Here is a 27,891-nt window from a genome sequence, read left to right on the forward strand (position 1 = left end):
TCCCTAGTGGCTCAGATGGTAAAGCGTCTACCTACAATGCAGGAGACCTGGGTTCAATCCCTGGATCAGGAAGACCTCCTAGAGAAGGAAGTGGCAACGCACTCCGGTATTCTTGCCTGGAAAATCCCACGGACAGAGGAGCCTGGTAGGCTACAGTCCACGGGGTCGCAAAGAGTTGGACACAACTGAGTGACTTCACTCTCTTACTCACCATATAACCTGACAACTGTATGCTTAGTATGTACCCAAGAGATATGAAAACATAGAGGCACACAAAAACTTGTACATTAGTGTTCATTGCAACTTCATTCATAATAGTCAAAAAGTAGACACATGAAAATATTCATCAGTGGATGAATAAACAAAATGTAGGATATCCATACAATGGAATATTATTTGGCAATAAAAAGGAATGAAGTAATGATAGATACTGCTGCATAGATGAACCTTAAAAATATGCTCAGTGGAAGAAGCCAGACACAAAAGATCACATTTTGTACATTTCCAATTACATGAAAAGTCCAGAACAGGCAAACAGAAAATAGTAGTTGCCAGGGTCTGGCAACTAGATAGCTAATGGGTACAGGATTTCTCTTTGGGGTGATGAAAATATTCTTAAATTCATAGTGATGGGACATCCCTGGTGGTCCAGTGGCTAAGAATCTGTGCTCGAAACGCAGGAGGGCCAGGTTTGATCCCTGGTCAGGGAACTAGATCCCACATGCTGCAAACAAGACCTGGCGCAGCCAAATAAATAACTATTTTAAAAAATTGATGGTGGTGGTGGTGTACAACTCTCTGAAGATATGAAAAAGCACTGAATTGTACACTTTAAATAGGTTAATTATATGGTATGTGAATGACATTTCAATAAAGCTCAACCTGTCCCAGCAAGCAGACTGAACTCCACCGAGGTTCAGGCAATTGTCCAGAACTGATGTGAGGCTGCCGGGGAAGGGAACTCACAGATGTTGAGCACCTACTGTGTGCCATGTGCTTTGCGTAGGGCTGGGACTGTGAGAGGGTTAGGGTTAGGGTTAGAGTGAATCCCTGCTCAAAAGGTGCTCAGTCTAGTCCAAGACTGTGCTATATGCCATACACTCAGCACCTTATTTAATTCTTATGACATCTTTGTGAGACCCTGAATAGCCCTAACCCGGTAAGGCCAGGAACTATTTTACAGATTCAAGTTTGGAGACTCAACCAGAGCAGACCTAGGATTTGAACCCAAGCCTTGCTGAGTCCAGAGTCCGTTCTCTTCCCAGCCCTCCCCCGATCATGTGTGGAGGAGGCCCTGGGAAGGAAACCCTTGTTATCAGTGAGTACTCAGTAAACCTGCCAGCAGCTCCCCACCTGCCTCCCAGAGCTCATTTCCTCCTTCTACGAGAAGCAGCCTGCAGCCTTCACAGGCTCTGCCTGAGTAGCCTTGCTTGAATCCGTGTGGGAGGCGAGAATCCCAATATCCTCCTTCTGCTGCTAAGTCACTTCAGTCGTGTCCGACTCTGTGTGACCCCATAGACGGCAGCCCACCAGGCTCCCCCGTCCCTGGGATTCTCCAGGCAAGAACACTGGAGTGGGTTGCCATTTCCTTCTCCAACGCAGGAAAGTGAAAAGTGAAAGGAAAGTCACTCAGTTGTGTCCGACTCTTCGCGACCCCATGGACTGCAGCCCACCAGGCTCCTCCATCCACGGGATTCTCCAGGCAAGAGTACTGGAGTGGGGTGCCATGCCTTCTTTGAATATCCTCCTGGACATCACCATAGATCACAGAACCTTCAACTCTTCCTTGAAGAACCAGACTGGCCACTAGACACCGAGGGCACCATTCCATCACAATGGCCAACCCAGCTCACAGCCTTTCCACTCAAATACCGTTCACTCATTCATTGAGCAAGCATGGTGAGCGACAACTATGTACTAGGCCTTGTTCTAAGCCCTGGCAATACGATAGCAAACAAAACGTTCCAGTGGGAGAGACAGAAGACACCCACAAAGAAATCAGGAACTATTAACCAGTGAACAATCCAAGGATGAAAACAAAATAGCATCAGACAGACAGGAGTGAGGGGTCCAAGCAAGCAGACAGGCTTAGAGGAGGCTCAGTGGGGTGTCCAGGAGAGGTCTCTGAGGCCTCTGCAAGGCAGGCACTGGGGAGAGAAAGCAAGGTAGGCTGTTCTATGGGGCAGAAACCTCCAGGGCCATTGAATTTTCTTCTTATGTATTCCTTGGGTTTATAGGAAATTTTGAAGTGTCTACAGAGTCTCTCCTGTGCTAAGAACTTTGGAAAGAGACTTGGGGCCAAGCTAGGGCTGACATAGGGGATGCAGCTGGGAACCGAACTAGAGATTTGGGGCTGAGGGAAGAGTCCTGCGGCCAGCTGAACTACTCACCCTTCCTCTTTCAAAATACCTCTGTTCAGGCCTTGGGGATCTCTGTCTAGTTGGGGAAATAAGTCTGTCCTGGGCTCCCTCCTCAGTCCCTCCCAGCCTAATTTTCATGCCCAAGTGCAGAGAGAGCCCCAGAGTGGGCACAGCGGGACCCTGCAACCTTCATACCATTTTAAGTTATCCTGGCACTGCCCCTTCCCCAAGCTTAAGCCACCTACACTCAAGCAGGGTCCCATCCCCTCAAGGCTCCACAAAAAAAGATGTTCCTCTACAGTGCTCTTGGGCCTCTGAGTCAACCCTTCAGGGCCAGTGTGCCCATGCTACAGATGCACATATTGAGGCCAAGTCAGGGTCCATGGTTACTCAAGTGGTCAGTAGAATTGGATCTAGATGGAGACCTTCCTCCCTCCTTTTGATGTCCCCAGGAGTCCTTCGTTGGGAGGAGTGCTGGCCTGGCCTCTGATTCCCAGGAACCCGGTCTGGGCCGCAGGAACCCAGAGTGTGTGGCTTCCAGCCAGTCCCACCCCAACAAGGCGGGAGCTTCAGTCTTGCTGTCCCCACACGGAGCCAGGTAGACACGTCTGAGCACCTTCGCTTTGCTGTCCCCACACGGAGCCAGGTAGACACGTCTGAGCACCTTCGCGCAGGCTCTGTGGCCCCCTCGCCTCCCACACGACCTCACCTCTGTATGCTGATGCGGCCAGCAGGCCCCACCCGCCCAGCCACCTTCATTTGCTCGAGCTGGCAGCCGGGCGGGGCTAGGGCCTATCTGGCCGTCGGATTAATATCCAGATATTAAGTAAACAATAAATTAGCAAAACTACAAGAAAATTTTACAGCCCTTTGCATTTGGCAATCATTGAGTGTTAATTAGAAATTCATTACAATTAAAACCCTGCCTAAACAGGGCCTGCGCGCCTTAATTACATCTGATTTTTAATTCAGAATACGTGTTTACACAGTAAGCGCTACGTACCCCATGATTATCCCCAATCCTCTTTATACTGTACTAATTATGTAAATTAAACCTAATTAACTGACGAAAACTGCCGTTAATTCAACTGGTAAAAGATATGTGCTTGCGGAGGAGGCGCGGCCGCAGCCCAAGACAGAGCTGGAATGGGCACGGGGACGCCGGGCTACGTGGACGCGACGCCAGGGACTCAGAGGCAGCATGGACCCGGCGGGGGCTGGTGGGGTGCACGCCAGGCGCGTCCCTGATCCTGGCCCTCCGACCCTGGTGCACCCAGCAGTGGGTAAAATAGAATCCGCGCCAGTGGGGGTCAGAAAGGCCAAGGGCACTGACTCGAGCGCACTCCCCGGGCGCTGGACTGAGCTGCAGGACTCAGAGCCCCCTGTGAGCAAGAGGGATGCCGCCCTCCCCCGTCTGAGCCTGAGTTCAAGTCCCAGCGCTGCCCCACACTGGCTGCCTGCATCTGAGCAAGTCACCTGGCTTTGTTAGGCCTGTTTTCCTCTTCGCGGAGTGTTGCGAGGGCGACCCTAAAAGCTCCTCGTGAGCTGCGCGGTACTTATCTTCCGTTCATTAAACGAGGCCCTCCAAGCAGCGTGCAATATTTGGGGTCTGGGAGATCAGCCTGCATCCCTTATTGACTGAGGAGCCTGGGTGAGTTGGCTTCCACTGCCTGACCCTCGATTTCCTACCTGTAAAATGGGAATAAATGATCTTTACCTATTCCCAGGGTCGTTGTGAGAAAGGGCTCTGCCAACTGAGATGCTCTTTGCTGTGATACTAAATAACCAACTGTACGCTGGTCCAGCGCAGAGTCCAGGCCCGACCCAAGAACCCTCCTCGGAGATTACCATCTCTCAAGCGAGCGGCGCTGCTTCCCCAACCTCGCCCATATGCGTTTAAGTCTTTCTCTGCTTCAGACCCGGTGGAAGAGCAGGGTGGATCTTCGAAGTCAGAGAGGGCGCAGGGAGCTGTCCGCGGATTGGTGCTGAACGGAGACGCAGGGGTCAACCTGCATCCCCTTCCCCCGCACCCCACGGTGCTGCATCCGCAAAGGGAACTTTTGTCTAAGAAGTCCCCCGGGACCGCGCGGCCCGGCTGCCAGGAGTGCCCTGGAGGCCATCCCCAGAGGCACTGCTGGCCATCGCAGTACAATAGAGGTGGGAGAGACAGGCCCAGCTCAAGGGGATCCTCCCCATCGTCTTTCCACTCCAACCCCCGCCACCCTGAGGGCGTCCGGGCTCCAGGGTCGTTGTCACCATCACACCGAATTCTGAGATGCCTTTTAAAAAATCATCAGGAGGCTAAGAATAATTACCGAACGGGATTGTAATTATGGGGTGAGGAGGCCGGCCAAGGGAGGGGGATGAGGGGTGGAGTCTGGGGGACGGCTCTTGGACTGGGACAGAAAATAGGTTCCTGTTTTCCTTGGAGGGAAGTGGGATGGCGGGTGCGGGGGTGGAGATGCGCAGAGTTAGAGCGGGATAGAGGTAGAGCCTGGGAAAGACGCGCCAGCGGAGGGACAAGATTCGGACAGAGAAAGGGGGCTGAGCAGGCTCCGGGAGGAAAGAGAGAAAGGCAAGGAAATACCAGAGAGAGAGAAAGGCGGGAGTTGATAAAGGTGAAAGAGCAAGAACCCCTCTAGAAGAGACCCCGCAGCAGAGACTAAGCCCTCAAACTTGTGGTGGGGTTGTTTCGTAGCCCCGGAAAACACGCGAGGAGCGGGGGGCAAGCCAGTTATACGGCCTGGCCGTCCCCTCTCTCCGAGGGTAGGCCTGGGCGATCTGCTCCCACCCCCCAGAAGCATTTCCCAAGACCCCTGCGAACCCGCGGAGAAGAGAAAATCACAGGGAAGAAGTGCAGGAGAAGGGGAGATGAACCCTAGAGGAGCCGGAGCGTAGGAGGGGAGAGGGCCTGAAACCCAGAGCGAGAGGGAAGACGAGAGGGCGGGGGCGAGGGCGACCGGGCGCCGCTGGCCGCGGAAGATTTATGGCACCGCCCGGGTTCCAAGGACTGGCTGCGATCGCCGCTGCTGCCCGTGTCAGGAGCTGCCGCGGCCGCTGCGCCCCCTGCGCGGGCAGCCCGCCGCGCCCCGGGCCATGCCTGCCATTATTAACTTCTGTTTGATTAGGGTAATTGTTCAAACTTGGACTGGACAGTATGATTAATTACAGTTTAATTAACGTGTCCATTAAGGACACTTAATGCCACTGAGGGGTGGGGGGCAAGGGGGTGTCCGGGTGCGGGTAAAAAGGGAGGGAGTACAACTGGTAACTCAAATAAGGAACGACGGAGATTGAGAGAGAGGGAGAAAACCGGACCTACTGAGTCAGTGGGGGGAAAGAACGGTGAAGACAAAAATCGACAGAAAAGTTAAGGGGTGGAAAGAAATGGAGCTCTTCGAAGACAGAAGACGCCAGGGAGGGTCTGCAGCATCAGGGGCTAGACCCCCACCACCAGGAAACTGAGTTAACAGGAGAGCTAGGGAGGGATCTAGCTTTCAACTAGTAGTTGACCCCAGATATCACCCAGTGATGACTTGGCTCCTGCCCTGGGCTGGTTGGTGTTAGTGGGGGGTGGGGGGGTGGGAGGGTTTAAAGGCCTAGGACCCCCCTAAACCCAGTTCCCGAGCCCACAGCTCAGTGAAGGAGAGAGGAGGCTGTCCTGACACCAGTGCATCCAAGTCAGAAGCCTGGGCGAGTTGGTTCTGCCCCTTCCCGGCTACTATCCCCTGGCACCTCACACCCTGATCTCTGCTCCGACTTCCCAGGGTCACCTCCCTGGCCCGAGAGTGCGGTATGCATTCTCAAGCTCTTTCCTTCTGAGTCTTCCTTAGCCCTTAGTCTAGCTTCTTGCCCCTTAGCCTGGAGAGCTGGGCCCTCCCCCACTTTGCTCTTGGGGGCAAACTTTGTGTCCCCGGGCTCCTCCTTCCTCCCGGTCCCCTTAGCGAGCTTGGGCTGCTGGTGCGGGGCTCAGGAAACAGGTGTGTGGCCGCTTACCTGGGGCGCCCAGACCCGGGAGCTGCGGGAAGGCGGCGGGGCCAGGCGCGTGGCCCGCGGGCTAGCTATCGGACCCCGGGAGGGCGCGAGTGACTGCACGGGCGGTGGGTGTGGCGCCCCGGCTCGCAGATGTCAGGCGCGCCCGCCCCGCGCTGGCCTCGCCACTCGGGCTGTCCCCGCGCCTTGCCAGTCGCCGCGCTATGCTCTCCAGGCTTCGGCCTCCGCGCCGGGCCCGTCCAGGGCCTCAGGGGCAACCGCACAGGGCACACATCTCTCTGCCCGAGACCCTGGAGCCCTGCGCCTGCTGAGAGCCTGCGCCGCGCGGGAGGGGCCAGTGGGGCCGCGGGTGTGAGAGCGGGGAGCCCGGGAGCGCGGCTGTGCGCGCGCGCGGGGAGGGGCCGCGCCGTCACCCGGAGAGCCCGGCGGATCCCCGACTCCCGCCCGCCGCTCCGCCCGCCGCGCACCTCCGTTCACCGCTCGCCCGGCTCCAGCCGCCGCCGCACGGTGAGTACCCGCGCCCGGTAGCTGGCTGACCCCGCGCCTTGTCTCTACAGCTTTTTTCGTTTAGTTCCGATACGGGTTCTTGTGGTTGTTTTTATTATTAGACCTCAAGACTTCATCGCCTCACTCTCTGCGCTGCCTGACTCTCTCCTCGTCGCCCTCTCCAATCTCACCCCTCAAGCCCCAGGAGCCGGCGAGGGCTCCCAGAGCCGCCCTGGCCGCTGCTCCTTGTCGCTGCGCACAGCGCTTTGCCCTAGCTTCTGAAATTCGGTTCCGTTCCTAGGGTCCTCCTTCTCCTGGTTCCGGGGTCCGGAGTCCCCTCCTCCCACTCGGAAAGACCCCGAAGGGACTCCCGACCCTCAGTTTGGAGAAGACGCGCTCGGCTCAGGGCTATGCCTTCACTGCATGCGGGCAGGGCACACTTGCCGATTTCGGGAAGACGTCTTCATTTCCCAGAGCCGCGGCACCCCCCTTCCACCTCCCTAGCCAGCCTGAAGACCCTTCGGGAGGGGGGTGCGGGGCTTTTCTTGCTGATACCTCAGCCGAGGAGTTTTTTCAGTGCTTTTGCCTCCTAAAACGTTGCTAGGGACTTCGACGCAAAAGAAGGGTCAACTAGTTTCACTTTGATCCACGGAGATAAAGATGAAACAGATAACAGATAAATAGCTTGATACTTGAAGAAGGCATGAAGACAGATGGGAGAAAGAGGAGCGAGCAGGGAGATACAGACAGCTCAGGGACAGATAAGATCGACAGATGAAGGAGGGAGAGAGGCAGAGGGAGAGAAGATCCCAGGCTTTTGAGCTCGGATGCCCTGTCTGGCTGGAGCTGCCCTTTGAAAATGGATTTGTCAGTTTCTGCTGAGTTTAGAGGAGGAGCCCTCAGGACTGGGCTGTCTGGGCCGCAGGACTGCCTGCAGCCGTGGGCCCAGTGTGAGCCTTCCCTGTCTGAGGACACGTGGTTGGGCTGGGCCATCTAGGGGGCCCCAAGCATCAGTCCTCGTGTCCTTCCCGCTGCCGCTGTCCACAGAGCGACTGCCTCCCTATCTCGGCCAGAGAGTAAAGCTGGGGACCAGAAGTAACTTTTGACCTGGAGCCTTAGGGTGGCTTCAGAGATGGGTCAGGATTCCTCTCAGCCCGTATGAGTCAGGACAACTCCGTATGAAGGATGCTCCAAAAAAAGGGGGGGGAGGATGTCCCCCAAAAAGGAAGCTCAGAACCTAGAGACTGCGTTTGGCCTGAGTGGGAAAGGTATATTTGAAGGAGGAAAACTTAGGCGGCTGGCGGTTACAAGCAAAGAAGTGGCTTCTGAGAAACTTCCTTGAGAACCTCTTCGTCCCGCGTGCTGACCCGGAGGGAAACCAGCTTGGGTCTAGACCGCAGCTTAAAAATGCAGGAAATGTGGTTAGGAATTGCTTGACCCGGATCCCACCGATGGCTGGAAAGAAAACGGTTTATATTTCCAGCCGGAATCTTTCTGCTCAACGAACGCGGGGTTCCGGGTGTAAGAGGAAAAGCTTGTGTTTGGGGAAAGCAGTCCTGTTATCCCGCGGAGCCAACTGCATGGAGCTGGGTGCAGTGAGGGCAGCTCCAGTGCTGGGCGCTCACGGCGAGCTTTGGAGAGAGTCGGGTTCAGCACCGCGAACAGCGGCCGTCTCTGTCTCTCTCCGCCTCCCTCACGGCCTCTAGACCCTCCTCCTTCTCCTTACCACCCACACCCCCCCCCCGCCCCGCCCCCTGCTGTCTGGAGATGGGCAGTGACCGCCCCTCCCCCCCTCCCTATTCCTCCCAGCGCTGCCCCCGCCCGCGTGCATGCGCGACTGAGCAGAGGGGCGGCCTGTCCCCGAAGTCCGAGCTTCGGGACCCGGGCGGATAGGGCAGGCTGCGAGGGTGGCCGAAGTCTTACGCATCTGGGCACCAGGAAGCCTGGGTTTGGCAATGGCTTTGCTGTGTGGCCTTGGGCAAGTCACTCGCCGTCTCTGGGCCCCACTGCCTCCCCAGCCCGAAAACGGGATCGGGTTCCTAGCTACCCAGGCATTCCTGAGGTCTCAATTACCCCTACTCCTCCTCCAAACCCCGGGGGCTTTTGTTTCAGCGCCAGCACGCGTCTGAATAACAAAAGGCCCGTCCAGGGGGCGAATGAGCTAGGACTCCCCATTGCCAAGTTTCCCTGCGCGCCCGACTCTGCGCGCCCTGCTGGGCGGGCCCGAGTGGCGTTGGCGCTGAAAATGGCTCATCGGCTCTCTGCTTTCTCTGTTTCGCAGGAGCGGCGGCATGGAGGCTCTCACCACTCAGCTGGGGCCGGGGCGCGAGGGAAACTCTTCTCCCAACTCCAAGCAGGAGCTGCAGCCCTACTCGGGTTCCAGCGCTCTCAAACCCAACCAGGTGGGCGAGACGTCGTTGTACGGGGTGCCTATCGTGTCCCTGGTCATCGACGGCCAGGAGCGCCTATGCCTGGCGCAAATCTCCAACACCCTCCTCAAGAACTACAGCTACAATGAGATACACAACCGCCGCGTGGCCCTGGGCATCACGTGCGTGCAGTGCACACCGGTGCAGCTGGAAATTCTGCGTCGGGCAGGGGCCATGCCCATCTCGTCGCGCCGCTGCGGCATGATCACCAAGCGTGAGGCCGAACGCCTGTGCAAGTCGTTCCTCGGCGAGCACAAGCCACCCAAGCTGCCCGAGAACTTCGCCTTCGATGTGGTGCACGAGTGTGCCTGGGGTTCGCGTGGCAGCTTCATCCCCGCGCGTTACAACAGCTCGCGTGCCAAGTGCATCAAGTGCGGTTACTGCAGCATGTACTTCTCGCCTAACAAGTTCATCTTCCACTCGCACCGCACACCCGACGCCAAGTACACGCAGCCCGACGCAGCCAACTTTAACTCGTGGCGCCGACACCTCAAACTCAGTGACAAGTCGGCCACAGACGAACTGAGCCACGCTTGGGAGGACGTCAAGGCCATGTTCAATGGTGGCACCCGCAAGCGGACCTTCTCGCTGCAAGGAGGCGGCGGCGGCGGCGGCGCTAACGGAGGGTCGTGTGGACAGGGGAAGGGTGGTGCTGGCGGCGGTGGGGGCGGCCCGGGGTGCGGCGCAGACATGGCCCCAGGTCCGCCGCCGCACAAAAGCCTGCGCTGTGGCGAAGAAGAGGCCGCCGGGCCTCCCGGGCCGCCGCCTCCTCACGCGCAGCGGGGACTTGGTCTGGCGGCGGGAGCTGGCGGCCCCGCGGGCCCTGGAGGGCCTGGTGGCGGCGCCGGGGTCCGCAGCTACCCTGTGATCCCAGTGCCCAGCAAGGGCTTTGGCCTCTTGCAGAAACTGCCCCCACCGCTTTTCCCTCATCCCTATGGCTTCCCCACGGCCTTTGGTCTCTGCCCCAAAAAGGATGACCCTGTGTTAGGCGCAGGCGAACCCAAGGGCGGCCCAGGCCCCGGGAGTGGCGGGGTCGCGGGCACTGGGGCAGGAGCGGGCGGCCCAGGAACCGGCCATTTGCCCCCCGGGGCGGGGACGGGCCCGGGCGGCGGCGCCATGTTCTGGGGTCACCAGCCCTCCGGCGCAGCCAAGGACGCGGCGGCCGTAGCTGCGGCCGCCGCCGCAGCCACTGTGTACCCGACGTTTCCCATGTTCTGGCCGGCGGCAGGCAGCCTCCCGGTGCCGCCCTATCCGGCCGCGCAGAGCCAAGCCAAAGCTGTGGCGGCGGCCGTAGCGGCGGCAGCGGCGGCCGCCGCGGCTGCTGCGGGAGGTGGCGGCCCCGAGCCCCTGGACGGTACCGAGCCGACCAAGGAGGGAGGCCTGGTCGCAGAGGAGCGCTGCCCCAGCGCGCTGTCCCGCGGGCCACTGGACGAGGACGGCGCGGAAGAGGCGCTACCGCCCCCGCTGGCCCCGCTGGCCCCACCGCCCCCGCCGCCCGCTCGCAAAGGCTCCTACGTGTCGGCCTTCAGGCCTGTAGTCAAGGACGCGGAAAGCATCGCCAAGCTCTACGGTAGCGCCCGCGAAGCTTACGGCGGTGGGCCAGCCCGTGGGCCGGGGCCGGGAGCAGGGACCGGCGGCGGCTACGTGAGCCCGGACTTTCTGAGCGAGGGCAGCTCCAGCTACCACTCCGCCTCCCCCGACGTGGACACTGCAGACGAGCCCGAGGTGGATGTGGAGTCCAACCGCTTCCCCGACGACGAGGGCGCCCCGGATGAGGCCGAGCCCGGTGCTCCCAGCACAGGAGGCAGCCCGAATGGAGACCAGACCGCAGGACCCCCGTCTATCACCTCGTCCGGCGCCGACGGTCCCACAGACTCTCCAGAAGGCGGCAGCCCTCGTCCCCGGCGGCGCCCGGGGCTACCCCCAGCCAGTCGAGCCGCATTTGGGGACCTGGCGGCCGACGACATGGTGCGGAGACCGGAGAAGAGCCCGCCAAGCGGCGGCTATGAGCTGCGAGAGGCTTGCGGACCGCTGGGGGGCCCCGCGCCCGCCAAGGTGAGCCCCAAGCCCGCCCCGCTGGTGGCGCCTCCTTGTTTACCCCTCGGCAGCTCTGGGTTGTGGGGCAGGCCCTGGCCGGGTGGGGGACGGGAAATTTTTTCTGAGCGGGCGTTCAAGCAGTAGGCCCTGGCTGCTCTGGGTAGGCCCAGCTTCGGAGCTCTGTGGAGCTGGACTCGCTGGAACCCCTGACTGAGGGTTTCGGAAGATCGGGGTGGCGGTGGGGGTGGGAGGAGCAGGCCTGATAACTGCGTGTGCTGTGTTTTTGTTGACGGGAGTAGGGAAGAGGCAGGCCGAGATCTGTAGTCATACAGAGATAGAAATCAAAAGGTCTGGATGAAAAAGACCAAAAGCCAGAGAAAAGCGCTCACGAGGCCGGGCGGGTAGCACGCCCTCCGGGATGGGGATCAGAGCCCCAGGGAAGACCGGCTAGTAAGCCGAAAAGAGGGAGGCCTCTCCCTCAAGCTGCAGTACGGGGTCCTCGGAATCTTTCAACACCCCAACTCGCAGTTTTCCGAGTCTCAGAATTCCTGCCCCGGGAACCTCAGGGTTCGTTGGCAGGAAGCTGTCGAGACGGTGTGCGGGGCGGGAGAGGGGCTCTCAGGTGGCCGCGGCCGCGGGTTCGGGTGGGGGGTATGCAGCTAAGCCTGAATCGTTCGCCATTTGACAGTGGGTGGGCACACCTGTACAGTTCCATTCGGTCCATTAAAACACGAATTACTAGCCGGATGCGAAAGGCGTCATTTATGTCGGGGACTGGGCGCGGGCGGGAGAGAAGATGCTGAAAAAGAGGCGGCGAGGAGGGTGGGGGTGGGCTTTGAGCGGCCCTTGGCTTGGGAACCGCTTTGTGTCTCGGGTAATTTCCTCAAGGGCGCTCGCGATTACCGGGAAACTACAAACGGCGATGCGATCTCCGAGGGCTCCAGGCTGCGCCGCGTGCGTCACGGCCTCTCGGGGCGCTGGGGTCCCGCGGGCAAGCAGACCTCCTCCACCCCTTCAGGTTTTCTTTTGGCTGCGGCGGAGGGCTGGGCAGCTCCAAGCCGCCGTCAAGCGCCCCCCTAACCGCCTGTCATTTCTCGGCCGCCGCAGGTGTACGCGCCCGAGAGGGACGAGCACGTGAAGAGCGCGGCGGCGGCGGCGCTGGGGCCCGCGGCGTCCTACCTCTGCGCCCCAGAGGCCCACGGTAACGCCCCCTGCCGAGGTCGCTGGCCAATGGAATGGGGGTGGGGGGGACCGCGGGCAGAGGGCCGGGGCCAGAGGAGGCCTGCGAGGGAAGACTAGAGGAGGAAAGACAAGCAGAGAAAAAGAGGGAGAGGGAAAGCAAAACACTGAAAGAAAAAGGAAGCTAAGCGAGGACTCCTAACAACTTGCATCTTTTGGTTACTTAACAACAAACCGCCCTCTCCATCGCAAAGATACCGCTCACCTACACCTTAAATACTGGGTTAAACCTTTTAAAAACCACGCCTGGCACGTCTTTCAAATTCTCTCATTTATTCAGCAAGTGTTTGGGTCGAGAGGTCCGGGAGGAAGGTGGGGGCGCTTGGCCACGCGCATAGGGACCCCTGAAGTGCGCGGTAGCAGCAGCCCAACGCGGAGGTGCGAGCGGGACCCATTGACTCTCAGAGAATGAACTGAGGGCCTCGGAAATCCGGGCAGCCTGAGCCCGGTACGATGTTTCCCCCGCTGTCGCCACCCCGCGTGTCGCCTCCTGGGCCGCGTTCTCGGAGCAGGTAGACCCGGCGGCCACGCGCGCTCGCGGTGCCCCAGTATCTGCGCGCGATGTAGGTCGCTTGTCCCTGGTGGGCTCGGCTGCTCGTTTTGCTCTTTTCCAAGGGGCTGGGGAGGGGGCGAGGAGCCGGAGATGAGCAGATCGCGCGCGGGGGAGGTGGTGCCCGGCCCAAAGCCTGAGGGTGCGAGCCCAGGCGCACAGCCGGGAACCAGCGGCGGCCACGACGCTTTTAATTAGGGCTCCGGCGCCCCGACCGCGGCAGCTCTGGCCGTATCCGGGTCACGGTTTCTTTGCCTCTCCTTGAAACTCGGTTTATTGCCTTTAAGAGCCAGATAAGGAAGACAATCACTCGACCGCCGACGATTTGGAAACGAGGAAATGCTATCCAGACCAAAGGAGTATCTCCCAGCCAAGTCCGGCAAATACAGACCGAGGTGAGCCTTAGGACCCTCGCTCTCCACCCCAACCCGGGAGCTGGACCCCAGGTCGCCCAGGTTTCCACCGACTCCGGTTTGCGAGGGAGGCTTTCTATCAAGCCTCAGGGGCTGCCGGATAAACATTCGCTCTCCTCTCGCGGCTGGCAGAGAGGAGAGCAAATAAACATGTGAACACAATGGGCAAGGGTCAGGCCAGGTTTCCTGAATTGCTTACCTCCTTGCTGGGTTTGGGGCTCTCCCGGGTAAGGGAAGGAGACGGAAGGAGACGTACAGAAGGATATGAGGAGCACCATCACCCACGTAAAACAAGTCAAAGAACATTTCCTGCCCTAAAATAGCCTATTAAAACTGGTTCCACTTTCCGGGGGGGGGGGGGGCGCGGGTGTCCACTCTCTGAGTGACCTAAAATAATGGCTTGGAAGGTGGGTAGAACTGGATGCCTGCAACTGTCTCCTCTAAAGGCAGAGGGTCTGAAATAGGTACTCAACTTAGCTCAGTTACCAGGAAGCTCACCCCTCCCCTCTCAAGGCCTCTCCCAGAACAAAACCCCTCTTACCTGCCCTTGTATCCCAGGCGAAGATGGGCTCACCCTAGATGTCACAGGAACTCAACTAGTGGAGAAGGATATCGAGAACCTGGCCAGAGGTGAGGTTAAATCTATGAAACGGGTGTACACTGTGCTTGGCGGAAATCGTCCCTTCTTGTAGAGGGGTGTTACTGCTGCCGGAGTGAGTGTGAGAAGACAAGGCTCTTGAGGAACCAGTCTTCACTGACCTGAAAGGATAATCCCCTGGACACATTACCCTGGCACAGAGGTGGGGGGTGGGAGGGTGGAAGGGTGAAGGGAATAGGGGGAGGGAACCAGCCACCCCCAGAGTTCCCAAGGCCAGGCCTGTCTGAATAGTCCAGTGAGAAAGAAAAATGAGTAATGATCCTTAGAACCTGACGCATGTGGACAATGAGAAAGGACAATCTAGGTCTCTCAACCTCATCTGAATAGCAAGACTTTGAGGAGGCATTTATTTCAGGAGTGTCTCAGAGGTTATTTTCTTTTCCTGAAATCAATGCATAACGGACTCCACCTCACCCTAAATGGGGTGAGGATGGACCTTGTTTGTGGAATGGGGTCCCTGCTCAACTGCAGGGGCTGAGTGTGGCTTGAAGCAGAGAAAGGAACTTCTAACCCCACTTTGCTCCTCTGTCTCTCATTTTTTGTGTTTTCTGAGCACCTTCGAGGAGAGGACCAGATACCAATAGCTCCATGGGCAGCTCCCTGCCACTCCTCTAAAGCAACTTTGAGAGCACCTGTGGGGCTTTCCACACTCAATTGCCCCCTTACCCTACCCCAGCCCAGGGTTGGGCTTGGAAACTGGTGTGTGTTGGGGCGGGGGTGGGGGGGGGGGTGAAGCATTTGTGGTCTTCCACTGTTCCCAGTTACAGATTTTACAGGTGATGTAGTTACCTTCAAAATCCTTCTGCTTTATATGAGTGTTCTGAGCCTGGATTTGGGGTCCTGGGACCTCTTAAAGTTATAAATAAACTGTTATGAACATATGTATTTTTTTAGGGTGGAGGTCCAAGGCTTTGACCAGATTCTTCCTGGTCTGTATCATTGAAAGGAGAGGTTAGGTTTGTCAGTTGAAGGGGTGAACTGAGTCTTCCTAGGCCTACCTCTAAACTTACAGAGTTAAGAACAATTTAAAGCAGATATCATGCTGGTTAGCACCTGGGCCCAGGACCTAGAAGTCCAACAAGCATTCTGCTATTCTGAATTTGATTCTCCTGGACAACTTAAACCCCTAACCCCATTTTCTTCCCAAATCCTTTGGATGCACATGGAAACACTGAGCGCTGAGGGCCTACCATTTGGTCTCACCCTCCACTACTCCTGTCTCATGGCTACTGGCCAGAGTGGGACCTGGGTGCCTTAGAAGCTACCTGAGTCCCACCGCCCTCCTCCTTTACATCCCACTCTCGCCCCTTCACAGACGAATTGCAAAAACTGCTCCTGGAGCAAATGGAGCTTCGCAAGAAGCTGGAGCGAGAATTTCAGAGTCTCAAAGGTACCCTCATTCAGACCCACCCCACCTGATCGCCAGAGCCTTCTTCCCGCATGCCCTGCCTGGCCTGGACCGGGGACCCAGTGCAGGCAGCTGCTGCCGCTTCTCATGCAGCCAGAACCAGCGAACCCTTCTTTTCCTAGCCGGGTTTCCGCTAGTCCAAAGACAGTGGGGGTGGGGTGGGGCTGGGGAGTGGGGAAAGGGGGCCGAGGGAGGGGGTTGTGCGTAACAGCTCTCACTTAATCAATTTGCACAGATAATTTTCAGGATCAAATGAAGAGGGAATTGGCTTATCGAGAAGAAATGGTGCAACAGCTGCAAATTGTCAGAGGTAAGACGGGAGTCAGGTGAGCGCGTGCACGGGCCGTAACTGCCTCTCGTCTGGCAGGAGCCGCAATGTTGGCTCAGTCATTTGGATTTAAATTGAAGGTAATTTAACAATTATTTTTTTTATTTAATATCCTTTGTATACTCTGATTAGCCTCAGAATGGCAAGCGAGCCCAGCAAACGGCTTGCAGGCATCATTACATGGAGTGATTGAACTTCTTATCGCGGCAATTTCCATGGTTTCTAAATTAAAAATCGAGGCGTAAAATTACCTGGGAAGTAATGCCTAAGTTTGCTTTAATTTTGGTTAGATCCGTCTGCCTTTAAGCGCCATCCCAGGCCATTTCCTCCCTCAGCCAAGCTGCAGTTTGGAGTTTTGACGCCCCCTCCCTCGGTCGCCGGGACTTGTTTCTGCCAGGGGCAGAGCGCTGAGAAGAGGGTGAGGCCCGGGCTGTGACCCCAGCGGGCCGTTGGGTGGTCTCATTTCCTCACAGGCTACTTCCTATGTCTTCCAGATACTCTTTGTAACGAACTTGACCAGGAGCGGAAGGCACGCTATGCCATCCAGCAGAAATTAAAAGGTGCGGAAGCGGGAGAACAAAGGAGAGGTGCCAGGCACTGGCTGTGCGGGCGAATGAATGAATGAATGAATGAGTGATGATGAGGGGGAAGGCCAGGTCTGCAGAGATAAGTAACTGAGAGAATAATTCATTTTAATGGAGAAATTATCCTAGAACGGTGGGCAGGGAGAAGGAGCCCCTTGAGCTCTGGGCATTGGGAAATCTGTCACCAGGTCCAAATCTGGTTTTGAGCTGATCGATCTCCCTCTTACTGTGCCTCAGTTTCCTCTTCTGTAAAATGGGCCTATTGAACTAGGGCAGTGGTTCTGAATGGCCGGGATCTCTACTACCTTCCCACCTTTTGATCTTCTCGCTTGAGAACTCCTGAATCTGAAGGGGGTGGGTTAGACGTGGGTAGACAGGCGAGCGAGAGAGCCCGTGGACCGCGTGGGTGAGGCAGGCGAGGAGCCCAACATGGCCCAATCGACTGTCTCTCCAGAAGCCCATGACGCCCTGCACCATTTCTCCTGCAAGATGCTGACGCCCCGGCACTGCACTGGCAACTGCTCCTTCAAGCCCCCGCTGTTGCCCTAGGGCCGGCCCAGCCGCGCCCACGCGCCCTCAAGCCATGCTGCTCTCTTCTTGTAAATACCCGCGGCCGCGGCGGCCGAGAGCGAGATACAAGCCATTCGGACCGGACCGATGTAAATACAGCCTCCCGCCCGCCTGCCCTTCTCCCGGGCGCCTCGGCCTTGCCCGCTCCCTCCTGGGAGCCCGAGACCAGGACCCAGTATCCGTTTCCAATTGTAAATACCACCTTGCCTCATGGTTCAACTCCGGGCATCGGGTCTCATGGTCTTAACGGACCAAAGAGGGTAAGAAAAGGGAGAGGGGCTTCTCCTCCCTGTACAGCCTCTGAACCCCAATTGTGAATACAATGTAGCAATTTCGCTGGCCCCGCGCTCCCCTCCCTGTCCACTTCTGAAACTCTTGTTCCTAATGACAAAGTGGCTATGTGCAATGGATATAAATGTATTGTGAGTCTCTTGGTTCAGTAATAATGGGTTCATTTTTAATTTATTTATGCTGTAAGTTATTTTGCTTCCTTCTCCTGGACCTACTTCCAGTCCCATTTTGCATTCCCTCTTGGGTTTTTGCTTTGTCTATTTTGTTGTTGTAACCTCTTGATGTAACAGCACTTTAAAAAAGGCGACAACTGACTCACGAGATGGAGACCACCTTGAGCCTGATTGGGGAGATCACCCTGTATCCCTGATTTTTGTTTTGTTTTTAATAAAAAAGAAAAAAAAAAAAAACCCGTCACTTTCTGGGGCTGTGGAGATGGGAGCGTGGCGAAGGGAGGAACGGGGAGGAGACAGGAGCAACAGGTGGGGCGTGGGGACCGCAGCGCGGGCTGGGGCCCCCGAGCTGAGACCCGTGTTTGACCAAGTGGGCAGCAGCGAGCACCGCGACCTCTCCACTGGTTCTTCAGGCACACCCAGCTTGCCCCATAGGCCATAGGCTGTCCCCGCCCCGCGTTTAGGACCCTCCTTTGGGCCTCGGCGAGGAATGAGAACTCCTGTGAGGTCTCTGAATCTTCCCTTTAGCGCTCGCAGGGGCTGAGAATTGACTCCTTCCCATGTCCATGCCTGCTCCACCGGAGAAGCCTCCTCCAGGCGCTCAGAGATGGAATTCGCGCCCTGCCGGGAGCCCCGGATTCAACTAGAACTGCCAGGAGGCCCGGGCGTCGTCGGCCCGGGCCTAGAGCTCTGAGCGGGGCGGGGGCGAAATACGTGGGATGGGCCTGGGCCTTGCAGGCCTGTGCAGATGTCCGCCTGCCTCGCCGCTAGCGGAAGGCACGGAGTCCTGGCGGTTTGGGACGTTCCGGCTATTTTAGTCCCAGCGGGTTTGCGGACGTCGAGGAGCCCAAGGAGGAAGGTGAGATACTCCAGCCGCTGGAGTTTCGGGGGACGGCCGCGGTTTTCGAGGCCTTACCTAGCCACTGGCCTCCCTTCGGCCTCAGTTTCCACAGCGCACTCGCTGCCTGGGCTCGGATAAAAGATGGAAACGGCAGCGCGCTTTTTCCAAGAGGGAGGAGAGTGTGGTTCGAGTGGGAAAGTGCACGGTCCTGGGAATCATTCTGACCTGACTTCCAATTTCTGCTCCTTACTTGACTAGCAGTGGTGCCCTGTCCTACCCTTCATTCTTTCTAAGATAATATTGAGGCCTCCGCCCCTGGCGGCGCGTGAACGCGCTCTGCGAGGAAGCAAGCGCAGGGCCGCGCTGCGCTGCCGGGACCTAGCAGGCCCCGACGACCTGCTTTCAGACACCGCAGGACTCTCACTGCGCGTTCCTGGACGGCCCTGGACCCCCAGGGTGGAGACCCTGGAGGCGGGCGTCCTGTGCTCCCACCGAGCCAGCAGCTGGGACCCGGGAGCCTTCGGCTGCGTTGCTGGGGAAGTTTTTTGGCTGGTCGTCCAAAGGGCCCGGGGCGGAGCTGGGGAGCAAGGGCGCGCTCACGGTCTCGGGGAAGGGGCCCTGGAGGGAAGATCCGCCGCGCGATCTTGGCAGGAAGCCAGACCCTGGAGCACCCAGTCCTGGGGCTCCGAGCCCTCCCGTCCCAGGACATTCGAGGGCTAGACCCAGAGGGGACTGAGAGAATGGCTGGGTAAATTGTGAGGTGTTGCTGAGGGATGAGCTCGCCTCGAGACGCGAGAGTCCCCATAGGGACTCTGCAGGGAGCGGGAACGTTTTAATGCGTGGAACCAACCGGGTCAGAAACCGAGGTCCAAGAGAAGAGACGTGGGTCCCTAGCGCGCTCTAGGGGTGAGCGGAGCTGGGACCCGGCGAGGAGCGCAGGTTGGGAGAGTTCGCGCACTTTTCCCTCTGGACGGAACAGCTTCTTAGGAAACAGCACTTTCTTTCTCTGTAAAATGGGATCAACACTTACGGCCTACGTAGGAAGTTACTCCTTGGCTGTGCCCCACACAGAGGAACCTGGTAAATATTCCACCTTTCCTTTTCGAATTTCCCCAAGTGGGGGAAAGCGCCGCAGGCAGTTGGGGCCAGCCTGAAAGGGCGCAGCATCTGGACCGGATTCTCTGTGGATTGGAGGTGTAGGCGGATGCGACCTAGAAAGAGCTCGCAAAAACCCTCCTGGGCTCCGATTCCCTTCAGAAGTGGTTTGTTCCCCCCAAATGTTAATAACCAAGCGATTGGTATGGATGTAATTATCAATAATTATACGAATTATTGCTGATTGCGGGGCTCGTAGCTACTTTAATTAGCTTACCAGATTCTAATTAAGTTAAATGAAACATTAATAGGGAAAATATGCTTTGAAAAAAAAAAAAATCCCGATTTTTAATGTCTTTCTCTCGCCACAACGTTGCCACCTTGCGACACATTTTAGGCATTACAGCCAGCGTCCGAAGGCCCCAGACTAGGGAGCCATGTCTTAGGGAGAAAAAGTAGGGCTTGGGGAATGGGGAGCTTTCGTATTGTTTGTTCCTCACCTCGGCCCCAGGCAGTACCCAAGAAGGTCGGGCTTTAGAGTCTGAGGTTTGGGGGTGAGGAACCAGGCAAACATGCCTCTTGGATCTCCCACTCCTTTTTCGACGGAGGAAGGCTCTAGGGATGCTCCTCCAGACAGGTAGTGTCTGTCCCAGCAAATCCAGGGTGATAAACTGCGGAAAGCTGGAGAAGCAGGTGGAGACAGCATCAAGCGACTTGGTTTTTCACTCTCCTGGGAGAAAGCAATAGGTAGCTCCCCCACCTTCATTTCCTCTGAAATTTGGGGTAACCCTTCAGCAAAACACACCCTTAAGATTTCTGGATTCCTGGGAGTAACCTCTGTGTTCCTGTGGCACTTGGTTAAGGAAGCTAATGGGGTGCTTACCTCCCTGAGTTATCCTTGTTGTGTGTTTGTGTTTCCCATAGAACTGTAAGTGCCCTGGCCATCAGAGCCACATCTTCCCCTTCCTTGTGATCTCCAACAGGGCCCAATGCATCACAGGTACTCAACAGATGTCCAGATGAATGGGGTCAACTTTGTGGTTCATCTGGGTGCTGGAAATGTCTGAAGGAAGGATACCTTAGGTGCTTCTGGACCACAGCTACTGGGAAGCAGTTAAGCTCATTTGCATAGCTAATTAAACAGGCTTACTGCTCAGAAGATCTTTTGCCAATAGGATTAGTTTGGGGGGAGGGGGCAAGGGTCAGGTAAGGGATGGTCAACCTAGAACAGTAAAGTTTTTTCCTCTTGCAATTGCATCCCAAAGAGGGTGCTCCTTCATACTCCCTCTAATTTTGCAAAGTTACTGGGCACATAACTGTCCACCCATTCCCAGCTACCCTGATCTAAAGTCGAGCCTTGATCCTTTGCAAAAAATGTGACTCCTATCCTTGAATTCAGAACACCAAAAAAAAGCAGAACTGGACCTGCACTCTCTTTGCATTAATTCTAAACAGCCTTTTCTCCCACTCTACACTCCCAAAGGGAAACATCAGTTCAGTTCCGTTCAGTCACTCAGTCGTGTTCGACTCTTTGCGAGCCCATGAATCACAGCACGCCAGGCCTCCCTGTCCATCACCAACTCCCAGAGTTCACCCAGACTCACGTCCATCAAGTCGGTGATGCCATCCAACCATCTCATCCTCTGTTGTCCCCTTCTCCTCCTGCCCCCAATCCCTCCCAGCATCAGAGTCTTTTCCAATGAGTCAACTCTTCGCATGAGGTGGCCAAGTATTGGAGTTTCAGCTTTAGTATCATTCCTTCCAAAGAAATCCCAGGGCTGATCTCCTTCAGAATGGACTGGTTGGATCTCCTTGCAGTCCAAGGGACTCTCAGGAGTCTTCTCCAACACCACAGTTCAAAAGCATCAATTCTTCGGCGCTCAGCCTTCTTTACAGTCCAACTCTCACATCCATACATGACCACAGGAAAAACCATAGCCTTGACTAGATGAACTTTTGTTGGCAAAGTAATGTCTCCGCTTTTGAATATGCTATCTAGGTTGGTCATAACTTTCCTTCCAAGGAGTAAGCGTCTTTTAATTTCATGGCTGCAGTCACCATCTGCAGTGATTTGGGAGCCCCCAAAAATAAAGTCTGACACTGTTTCCACTGTTTCCCCATCTATTTCCCATGAAGTGATGGGACCGGATGCCATGATCTTCATTTTCTGAATGTTGAGCTTTAAGCCAACTTTTTCACTCTCCACTTTCACTTTCATCAAAGGCTTTTGAGTTCCTCTTCACTTTCTGCCATAAGGGTGGTGTCATCTGCATATCTGAGGTTATTGATATTTCTCCCAGCAATCTTGATTCCAGCTTGTGCTTCTTCTAGCCCAGCGTTTCTCATGATGTACTCTGCATATAAGTTAAATAAGCAGGGTGACAATATACAGTGTTTGGTAAGAGCACAAACTCTACAGCCAGATTTCCTGGGCCTCAGTCCCTTCTCTGCCACTGACTGGTTGTGTGACATTTGTAGGGCAAGCTGTTGAATATCTCTGTTCCTCAGTTTCCTCATCTATAGCATGATGGGGAAAAGAATACCTACTTCATGGAACTGCAGAGCCGCAGAAGTCAGCTAGGTCTTTGGCTTTTACAGCACTAGGAATTGCTCCTGTCTTTCCTAAATTTTACTGTGAAACAGGGTTCTGCCACAAAGAAGGACTAAGAATGACCAGTTTCTCTAGAAAGAGAGCCAAACCAGTAGTGGTCATTTTCTTGTTTGACATTCCAGAAATGGGCCTTTAAGCTACTCACCCAGTGACCCAAGTGGCCTCCAAGCAACCAAGTATCTTTGGGGGAAGAAAGAAACGAAAACCAAAAATTGTCCTCTAACTCCACGCACTGGAGGCCGTGAAGTCCCACGGATGCCTGTTCTCGGCTGGTTCCTGGAAAGGATCATTTTGCCTCCACTGAAGAGAACAGAAGTGGATCCTTGATAGTACACTGCTCTGCAGCTATGCGCACTCGCCGATTGGGGCGGCTCTGAGGCCGGGCGACCATCCCTGTGCCTTGACTGAGGCGAGCGCAGAGCCTGGGAGCCGAGGGGCCGCGGAAGGCAAGCCAGCCCGGCTCCAAGCGGCTGCAGACACCGCCAGGCGGACTACACGCGTGCTCAGGCACCAGCAAGGCATATGCACCCACATTTTTCTTCTGGAAAGAAATTGATAAATCTGAACTTTGTTGGCAGTTTTTCCTTCTCATTCTTATTCGTTAGGACTGTGCTTTTTGCCATTGAATTACCTGGGGGCAGGGCTTTTCAGGATTTGTGCAGCTAAAGGTCTTAGCAGGCCTTGTTTCAGCTACTTATTAACTAACATGATCGTGCCCCGGTGGCTTTACCTCAGCATCTCCTATGAAATAGTGGCAGTAATACCCACGAGACAGGGTTGTCAGGAATATTAAAATGAGATATCGGTGAAGGCCCTGGCATATAGAAGATGCTCAATAAGGAGTGAGGATTGTTGTTATTATTTTAAGATTCAGAGGTAGCATGAGTCAGTCTTGTTCCAAGTTCCTGGTGTAGTACAACTTAAGTTTCTGGTGGCACTAAGGTCCTGTTATGCTTTGGACGTGAAAAGGACCAACTTTGGCAAGGCCATTTCCTTAAGGGTAAGGTTCAGTAGAACTCAGGATAATGCAGAGGGAAGCAGAGGCAAGATTTGCAAGGTTGAAGACTGGGGCCCAAGGGCCAGATGTGAAAAGCACAGCAAGTGATCAATCTGATTGCCCACACTTACTTTTACTTCATCTCCAGGGACTATAGCTTCTTTTATGTCAAACAAAAAGCAGAAACTTTAGGTGAAAGGCGTTCACATCAAGGTGTGAGCTGTGCAGACGGTACACTCGTGGACAAAAATATGGAACGCTTCACGAATTTGCGTGTCATCCTTGCGCAGGGGCCATGCTAATCTTCTCTGTATCGTTCCAATTTTAGTATATGTGCTGCCGAAGCGAGCACGGTAAACATGGCTTCTCAAGAACTATATAAAGCTAAGAACAGAAAAAATTTTACAGTTATGGTGACTAAGCTGTAACCCTTCTTTAAGTTTCAAAGTATATAATAAGTTATGATCTTTTGTACCACACACACTATCATCATATTGTTTGATTATTATTAAGTTTAATAGTCTTCATAACCTTATTACATCATATATGCAAATGAAGGGAACCATGGGAAATTGGTCCTAGGCCCGCCCCGACCTCTGTGCGTCTAGTGGACTGCGCGGGCAGACAAGCTCGGTCACGTGGTGCGCGTTGCTCACGCGTCTCTTGCGCTCCTGCCGGACTGAATGCTCAAGGGTCGGTCGCAGCGCTTGGCTGAGGGGAACGCGGCAGCGCGGTGATCCCCGCAACTACTCGTGGCGGCGTGTGCCTCGCGAGAATGCTTTTTTGGGACGAGGGGCCATGGTGCCAAAGAGATCCCCCCAGAAGTGCGGTCCGGGACTCCGAACCGCTTGCGAACCGATGGTCTGACCCCGCGAGGGCTGGAGCCACCGACAGAGACCTGGCAGGGACTGGGCGCGGGAAGCTGTGTGCTGCGCGGCTGGGGCTGGGCAGAAGGGGTCGGAGTGCGCCGCTGCTTGCCTGGATGCTATCAGGACTAGCGCCCCGCCCTTGAAGCCAAGGGGAAGAGGGATTGGCGGGGGTGGGGGGGGGGGTCCTCTTTGGGGTCCAGGCTTTGCATAGAGTGGCTCGAGGGTGGTGGCAGTCTGGGAAATATCACCACCCTTTGATCCAGTCCTGGGCCAGGCACTGAATCTGATTGATCAGTCCCACTCCGACCCCCCACCCCCATCCCCAGTTTGTAGGTTAGAAAACTGATTCTCTAGTTGGTTAAACCATCAAGGCCAAAATTATCCTGTCAGTGGTGAGACAACTGGGGATTTGGAGGCAAATCTGGTTTCAAAGACTGATCTTTTCCTCTTCACGGTGTAACTCAAGAGAAAATATTCGGGACCAGGAGTGTAGGCTGCCCTTTTCCTCTTAAACGATGCTCCCAAGGCCTTATCAGCTCAGGTTTTCCTTCCTGCCTTCATTTCCACCAAATATTGAGTATCCACGACGTGAGCACCGGGGCTGCAGGGGTCATGAAGCTTGCGTTCCAGCATGGGGAGAGCATTTTTCAGTGCCGAGACAGATGGGAAGGAACATGCGGGGATACAGTGTGGCTGGGGAAGGAGGCCACTTAAGTGGGTGGACAGGAAGGAGGTGACAGTCGAGCTGTCACTTGATGATAGGGATGCAGCCCTGAGAGGACAGGACGCAGAGTCCAGGCAGAGGGACACTCTGGAGTCACCTGAGTCAGTTTCACCCACCTGGGCCAGGCCTTCCGAGGAGGCCACTGTGGAGGTATCCAGTAGTTGGTGCTCCACGTGGGGCTCTGGCCCCGCACTGTCAGCCTGACTCAGCTCTAGCCGGGGAGCGCCTGGCCTGGCCTCTGGGGACTTTGGAGCCGCCCCCCGCCCCCGCCACCGTGTTCAGTGAAATGGGAATCAGGTGCAGGCAGCCCAACTTCTCATCTGACCTCTCTGTAAATAAGCAGTAAGCAAACACAAACCTCAGAATGCTAATATGGCCTTTATTGAGCGAAAAGAGCTAATTTGGGCAATGATGTTTCCCTCAGACTTACAAAAGGGAATTGCAAATAACCAAAAAGCGTATTAGCATTGATGGGAGATGATGCTAATCTTCAATTAGCAGCCACGTTTTTCTTCATTTATTTAGAGGGAGAGCCTTTTGGACACAGTCGATGCACACACGTGTCCCCATGACAGGTACCTCTCATGGGTTCATAACTGCCTTATTGCAGAAACCAGCAGGAGATGGACCAGGCTGATGGACCAAGTTGCGCGCTGTTTCTGGCTATATGGGCTTGTGTTATTTTGAGCCAGAGGTGGGTTTTTGTTTGTTCTGTTTTGTTTTTTTTTTTCTTATTGAGCAGCTGTGGTACAGAGATCTGAATTTTAGTTCCCATTCCTCCCTGCACCTGTCTTGGTGACCTTGGCCAACTTTCTGGACCTACCTCTCTGGTTCAGTTTTAACTTCTGCCAAGTGAGGAAAGTGCTCTAGAGACTAACATTTCTTTCTGCTTTTACCTGCTGTGGTTTTTGTAACCAGGTGAATTAAGAATTTTTCAAGACTAATTAGCAAGATGTTAAAATTCAACACTAGTTTTGATTTCTGTTTTAGGGGCATGGAAGATCCTGGAAACAGTCCACAGGGGCTCATGTAGACCTAGGGTCTGGGACCTGCTGAACCATAAACCAATTGCCCCTGCCTCAACGGAAGGCCCAGCAAGGAGGGAGAGGGAGGTTGGGGGAGGGTGAGAGGTTTCCCTTCTTTTCTTTAAGCTACTGTGGAGACTGTTTCTTAGACGCACCCGCACAAACTCACATCCACATTCACACCCACAAAGACACATCCACACCCCTACCTCTGTTCATTCCAGGCAAGAATACTGGAGTGGGTTGCCATTCTGTTTTTCCTGACCCAGGGATAAAACCCACGTCTCCTGCATTGTAGGCAGATTCTTTACCATCTAAGCCACCAGGTGGAATTCTGTTGTTTTTTTTTCCTCCTTTACTGAGCTACTATGGGCACTGTTTTTACCAGAGGTCTTCAATCCTTTGGGTTTGAGTTACCAGAGGCCCTGATTAAAGTGTAGTTACATTGCTTGGGAAGGACAGCATTACACAGACTCATTAACTCGTGTTCACTCAGCTTAGCATGAGCCCTTGCCCTTTAAGGTCACCACAGGACCTTCTGATATATTGTTTTATTTTAATGTCTCTGAGAGATAAGCACAGGGAGTTTATTATTCCTGTTTTGCTGATGGAGAAAACCTAGGTCTAGAGAGGTAAAGGGACACAGCTAGTCCACGATACTGGAATTTCTCTCGGATCTCTCTGACTCCAACGGCTAACTGCACCTAGAAGGATTATGGGAATGCAGTCTGAAGGGTTCTAGGAAGCTCTCTCTCAAATCTCTTTCTTTGCTGCCTTTAATTCTGTCATTGACATATCATTATTTTGAGCTGTTGCTGTATATATATATACACACGTATTTTGGTTTGGCTGTGGTGGTCTTCATTGCTGCGTGGGTTTTCTCTAGTTGCGGTGAGCAGGAGCTACTCGTCGTTGTGGTGGGCTTCTTGTTGCGGTGGCTTCCCATGTTGCCCTAGGCCTGTGGGCTTCAGTAATTGTGGTGCAGGGGTTTAGTTGCTCCGTGGCATGTGGGATCTTCCCAGACCGGGGACTGAACCTGTGTCCTCTGCATCCACAAGTGGATTCTTAACCACTGGACCACCAGGGAAGTCCAAGCTGTTGCTATCTTAAGGCTTCACTGTGATTTTTGTAGGCTCTGAAAGAAGGTTCAAAAAGAATTGCCAAGTACAAAGTCAACCAACTTCTCTGTGTCTCTGTCAGTTTCTCTATGTGTGGATACAGGTTGGGGGAAGAATGACACTTCCTCCAAATCCTCCCTGCGCCAGAGTCCAGACATTACTCTCCCCTGGGTTATTCTGACAACAGCTGAGGAGCAGGGGGGGAACAGCAATGGCTGTGAGCCAAGAAGGGTCATTGTGATGTCCCGGGAATGAGCCTCAGCTCCCTCATCTCTCTCTAAAATGGAAGGAATGATTTCCCTGCTTGCTTTGCTGGGTTATGAGGTCCAGTGAGAAATCCCATTGTAAAGTGCTGTATGGGAAAAGGTGGGAGCATGTTCTGGTCAGATACCCATTTGAGCTCCAGGCAGTTACACACTTCCCTTACCTGGTGAGCGAGGCATTTGTACGTAAGGAACAGACCTACAAAATATGAGCGCCAAGATGAACCATCACATTGTATTAATATTTTCACACCACTTAACTCTCATTAAAATGTACTTTGCTGAATTTAATATGTGATTTCAAATGACACAACATATTAAGTGCTTAATATACTAGAAATTATGAAACTATTATAGTTGATGCCATATGAAATAATTAGACTGAATTAAACTTTAGCAGCCAAGTAAAGACTTCAACTTATAACATCTTAAAGTAGCTTAATCCACGGCTGTAATCCCCAAAATGAACATCCAGAAATTAGGATTTTTAAGTAAAAATGGAAACTTAATCTGTACTTACACCCAGCTCTTCCAGGCTTTGGTGATGAGAAGTATGGGAGACGAGAGACCCTAGGACCCACCCCAGGCCTCTTGCCCTGGGGCCTGGCTGGGGGATGACTCAGGTGGCTGGAGTAAGGCCTTCTGCTGAAGTGGCAGTTGGGTCTTTGACCCTGCTTAGCCAGTTAAGTTAAAAATAAAAACAAACCAGGACTTCCCTAGTGGTCCAGTGGTTCAGACTACCCGTTCCAATGGCAAAGGGTGTGTGTTCCATCTCTGGTCAGGGAGTTAAGACCCCAGATGCCTCCTGGCCAAAACATAAAACAGAAGC

The 27,891-nt window shown here is 54.9% G+C and overlaps 1 protein-coding gene, 4 long non-coding RNA genes and 1 other non-coding gene across 8 annotated transcripts; 3 read left to right on the forward strand and 3 right to left on the reverse strand.

Moving 5' to 3' along the window:
* Nucleotides 1–1,357: 1,357 nt before the first annotated feature.
* LOC129620947 (uncharacterized) lies at nt 1,358–4,394 on the forward strand. Its single transcript, XR_008698942.1, has 3 exons — nt 1,358–1,899; nt 2,813–4,011; nt 4,104–4,394. It is a non-coding gene; the product is annotated as an uncharacterized LOC129620947 (long non-coding RNA).
* A 4,400-nt stretch (nt 4,395–8,794) lies between these two features.
* Nucleotides 8,795–17,756, forward strand: SKOR1 (SKI family transcriptional corepressor 1). Its single transcript, XM_055536815.1, has 9 exons — nt 8,795–8,901; nt 9,121–11,323; nt 12,413–12,506; nt 13,382–13,489; nt 14,066–14,137; nt 15,481–15,555; nt 15,809–15,883; nt 16,396–16,461; nt 16,940–17,756. Exons 1-9 carry the CDS (start codon nt 8,795–8,797, stop codon nt 17,032–17,034), a joined length of 2,895 nt encoding a protein of 964 aa, XP_055392790.1. The 3' UTR covers nt 17,035–17,756.
* Nucleotides 13,192–15,756, reverse strand: LOC129620946 (uncharacterized). 3 transcript variants are annotated; one of them, XR_008698940.1, is made up of 4 exons: nt 15,581–15,756; nt 14,955–15,014; nt 14,049–14,266; nt 13,192–13,374 (listed from the first exon to the last, which is right to left on the reverse strand). It is a non-coding gene; the product is annotated as an uncharacterized LOC129620946 (long non-coding RNA). The 3 variants fall into 3 exon arrangements; XR_008698941.1 differs by lacking the exon at nt 15,581–15,756 and having other exon boundaries at nt 14,049–14,261; nt 14,955–15,474; XR_008698939.1 differs by lacking the exon at nt 15,581–15,756 and having other exon boundaries at nt 14,955–15,474.
* Nucleotides 17,757–20,383: 2,627 nt separating the features above from the next.
* On the forward strand, nt 20,384–21,139 carry LOC129620949 (uncharacterized). The gene is made up of 2 exons (XR_008698945.1): nt 20,384–20,455; nt 20,939–21,139. It is a non-coding gene; the product is annotated as an uncharacterized LOC129620949 (long non-coding RNA).
* A 2,169-nt stretch (nt 21,140–23,308) lies between these two features.
* Nucleotides 23,309–23,415, reverse strand: LOC129622203 (U6 spliceosomal RNA). The gene has a single exon (XR_008699875.1). It is a non-coding gene; the product is annotated as a U6 spliceosomal RNA (small nuclear RNA).
* A 3,293-nt stretch (nt 23,416–26,708) lies between these two features.
* On the reverse strand, nt 26,709–27,687 carry LOC129620948 (uncharacterized). The gene is made up of 3 exons (XR_008698944.1): nt 27,583–27,687; nt 27,227–27,261; nt 26,709–26,816 (listed from the first exon to the last, which is right to left on the reverse strand). It is a non-coding gene; the product is annotated as an uncharacterized LOC129620948 (long non-coding RNA).
* Nucleotides 27,688–27,891: the final 204 nt, after the last annotated feature.

The sequence above is a fragment of the Bubalus kerabau genome, chromosome 10 (genome assembly GCF_029407905.1).
Source record: "Bubalus kerabau isolate K-KA32 ecotype Philippines breed swamp buffalo chromosome 10, PCC_UOA_SB_1v2, whole genome shotgun sequence".
NCBI lineage: Eukaryota > Metazoa > Chordata > Mammalia > Artiodactyla > Bovidae > Bubalus > Bubalus kerabau.

Bases quoted from the DNA above. Each gene is read 5' to 3' on its own strand.
- SKOR1 (XM_055536815.1), top strand. From the start codon at position 8,795: ATGGCTTTGCTGTGTGGCCTTGGGCAAGTCACTCGCCGTCTCTGGGCC. The intron at 13,490-14,065 runs GTGAGCCTTAGG...CTTGTATCCCAG, and splicing joins TCCGGCAAATACAGACCGAG to GCGAAGATGGGCTCACCCTA. The intron at 15,884-16,395 runs GTAAGACGGGAG...TATGTCTTCCAG, and splicing joins ACAGCTGCAAATTGTCAGAG to ATACTCTTTGTAACGAACTT.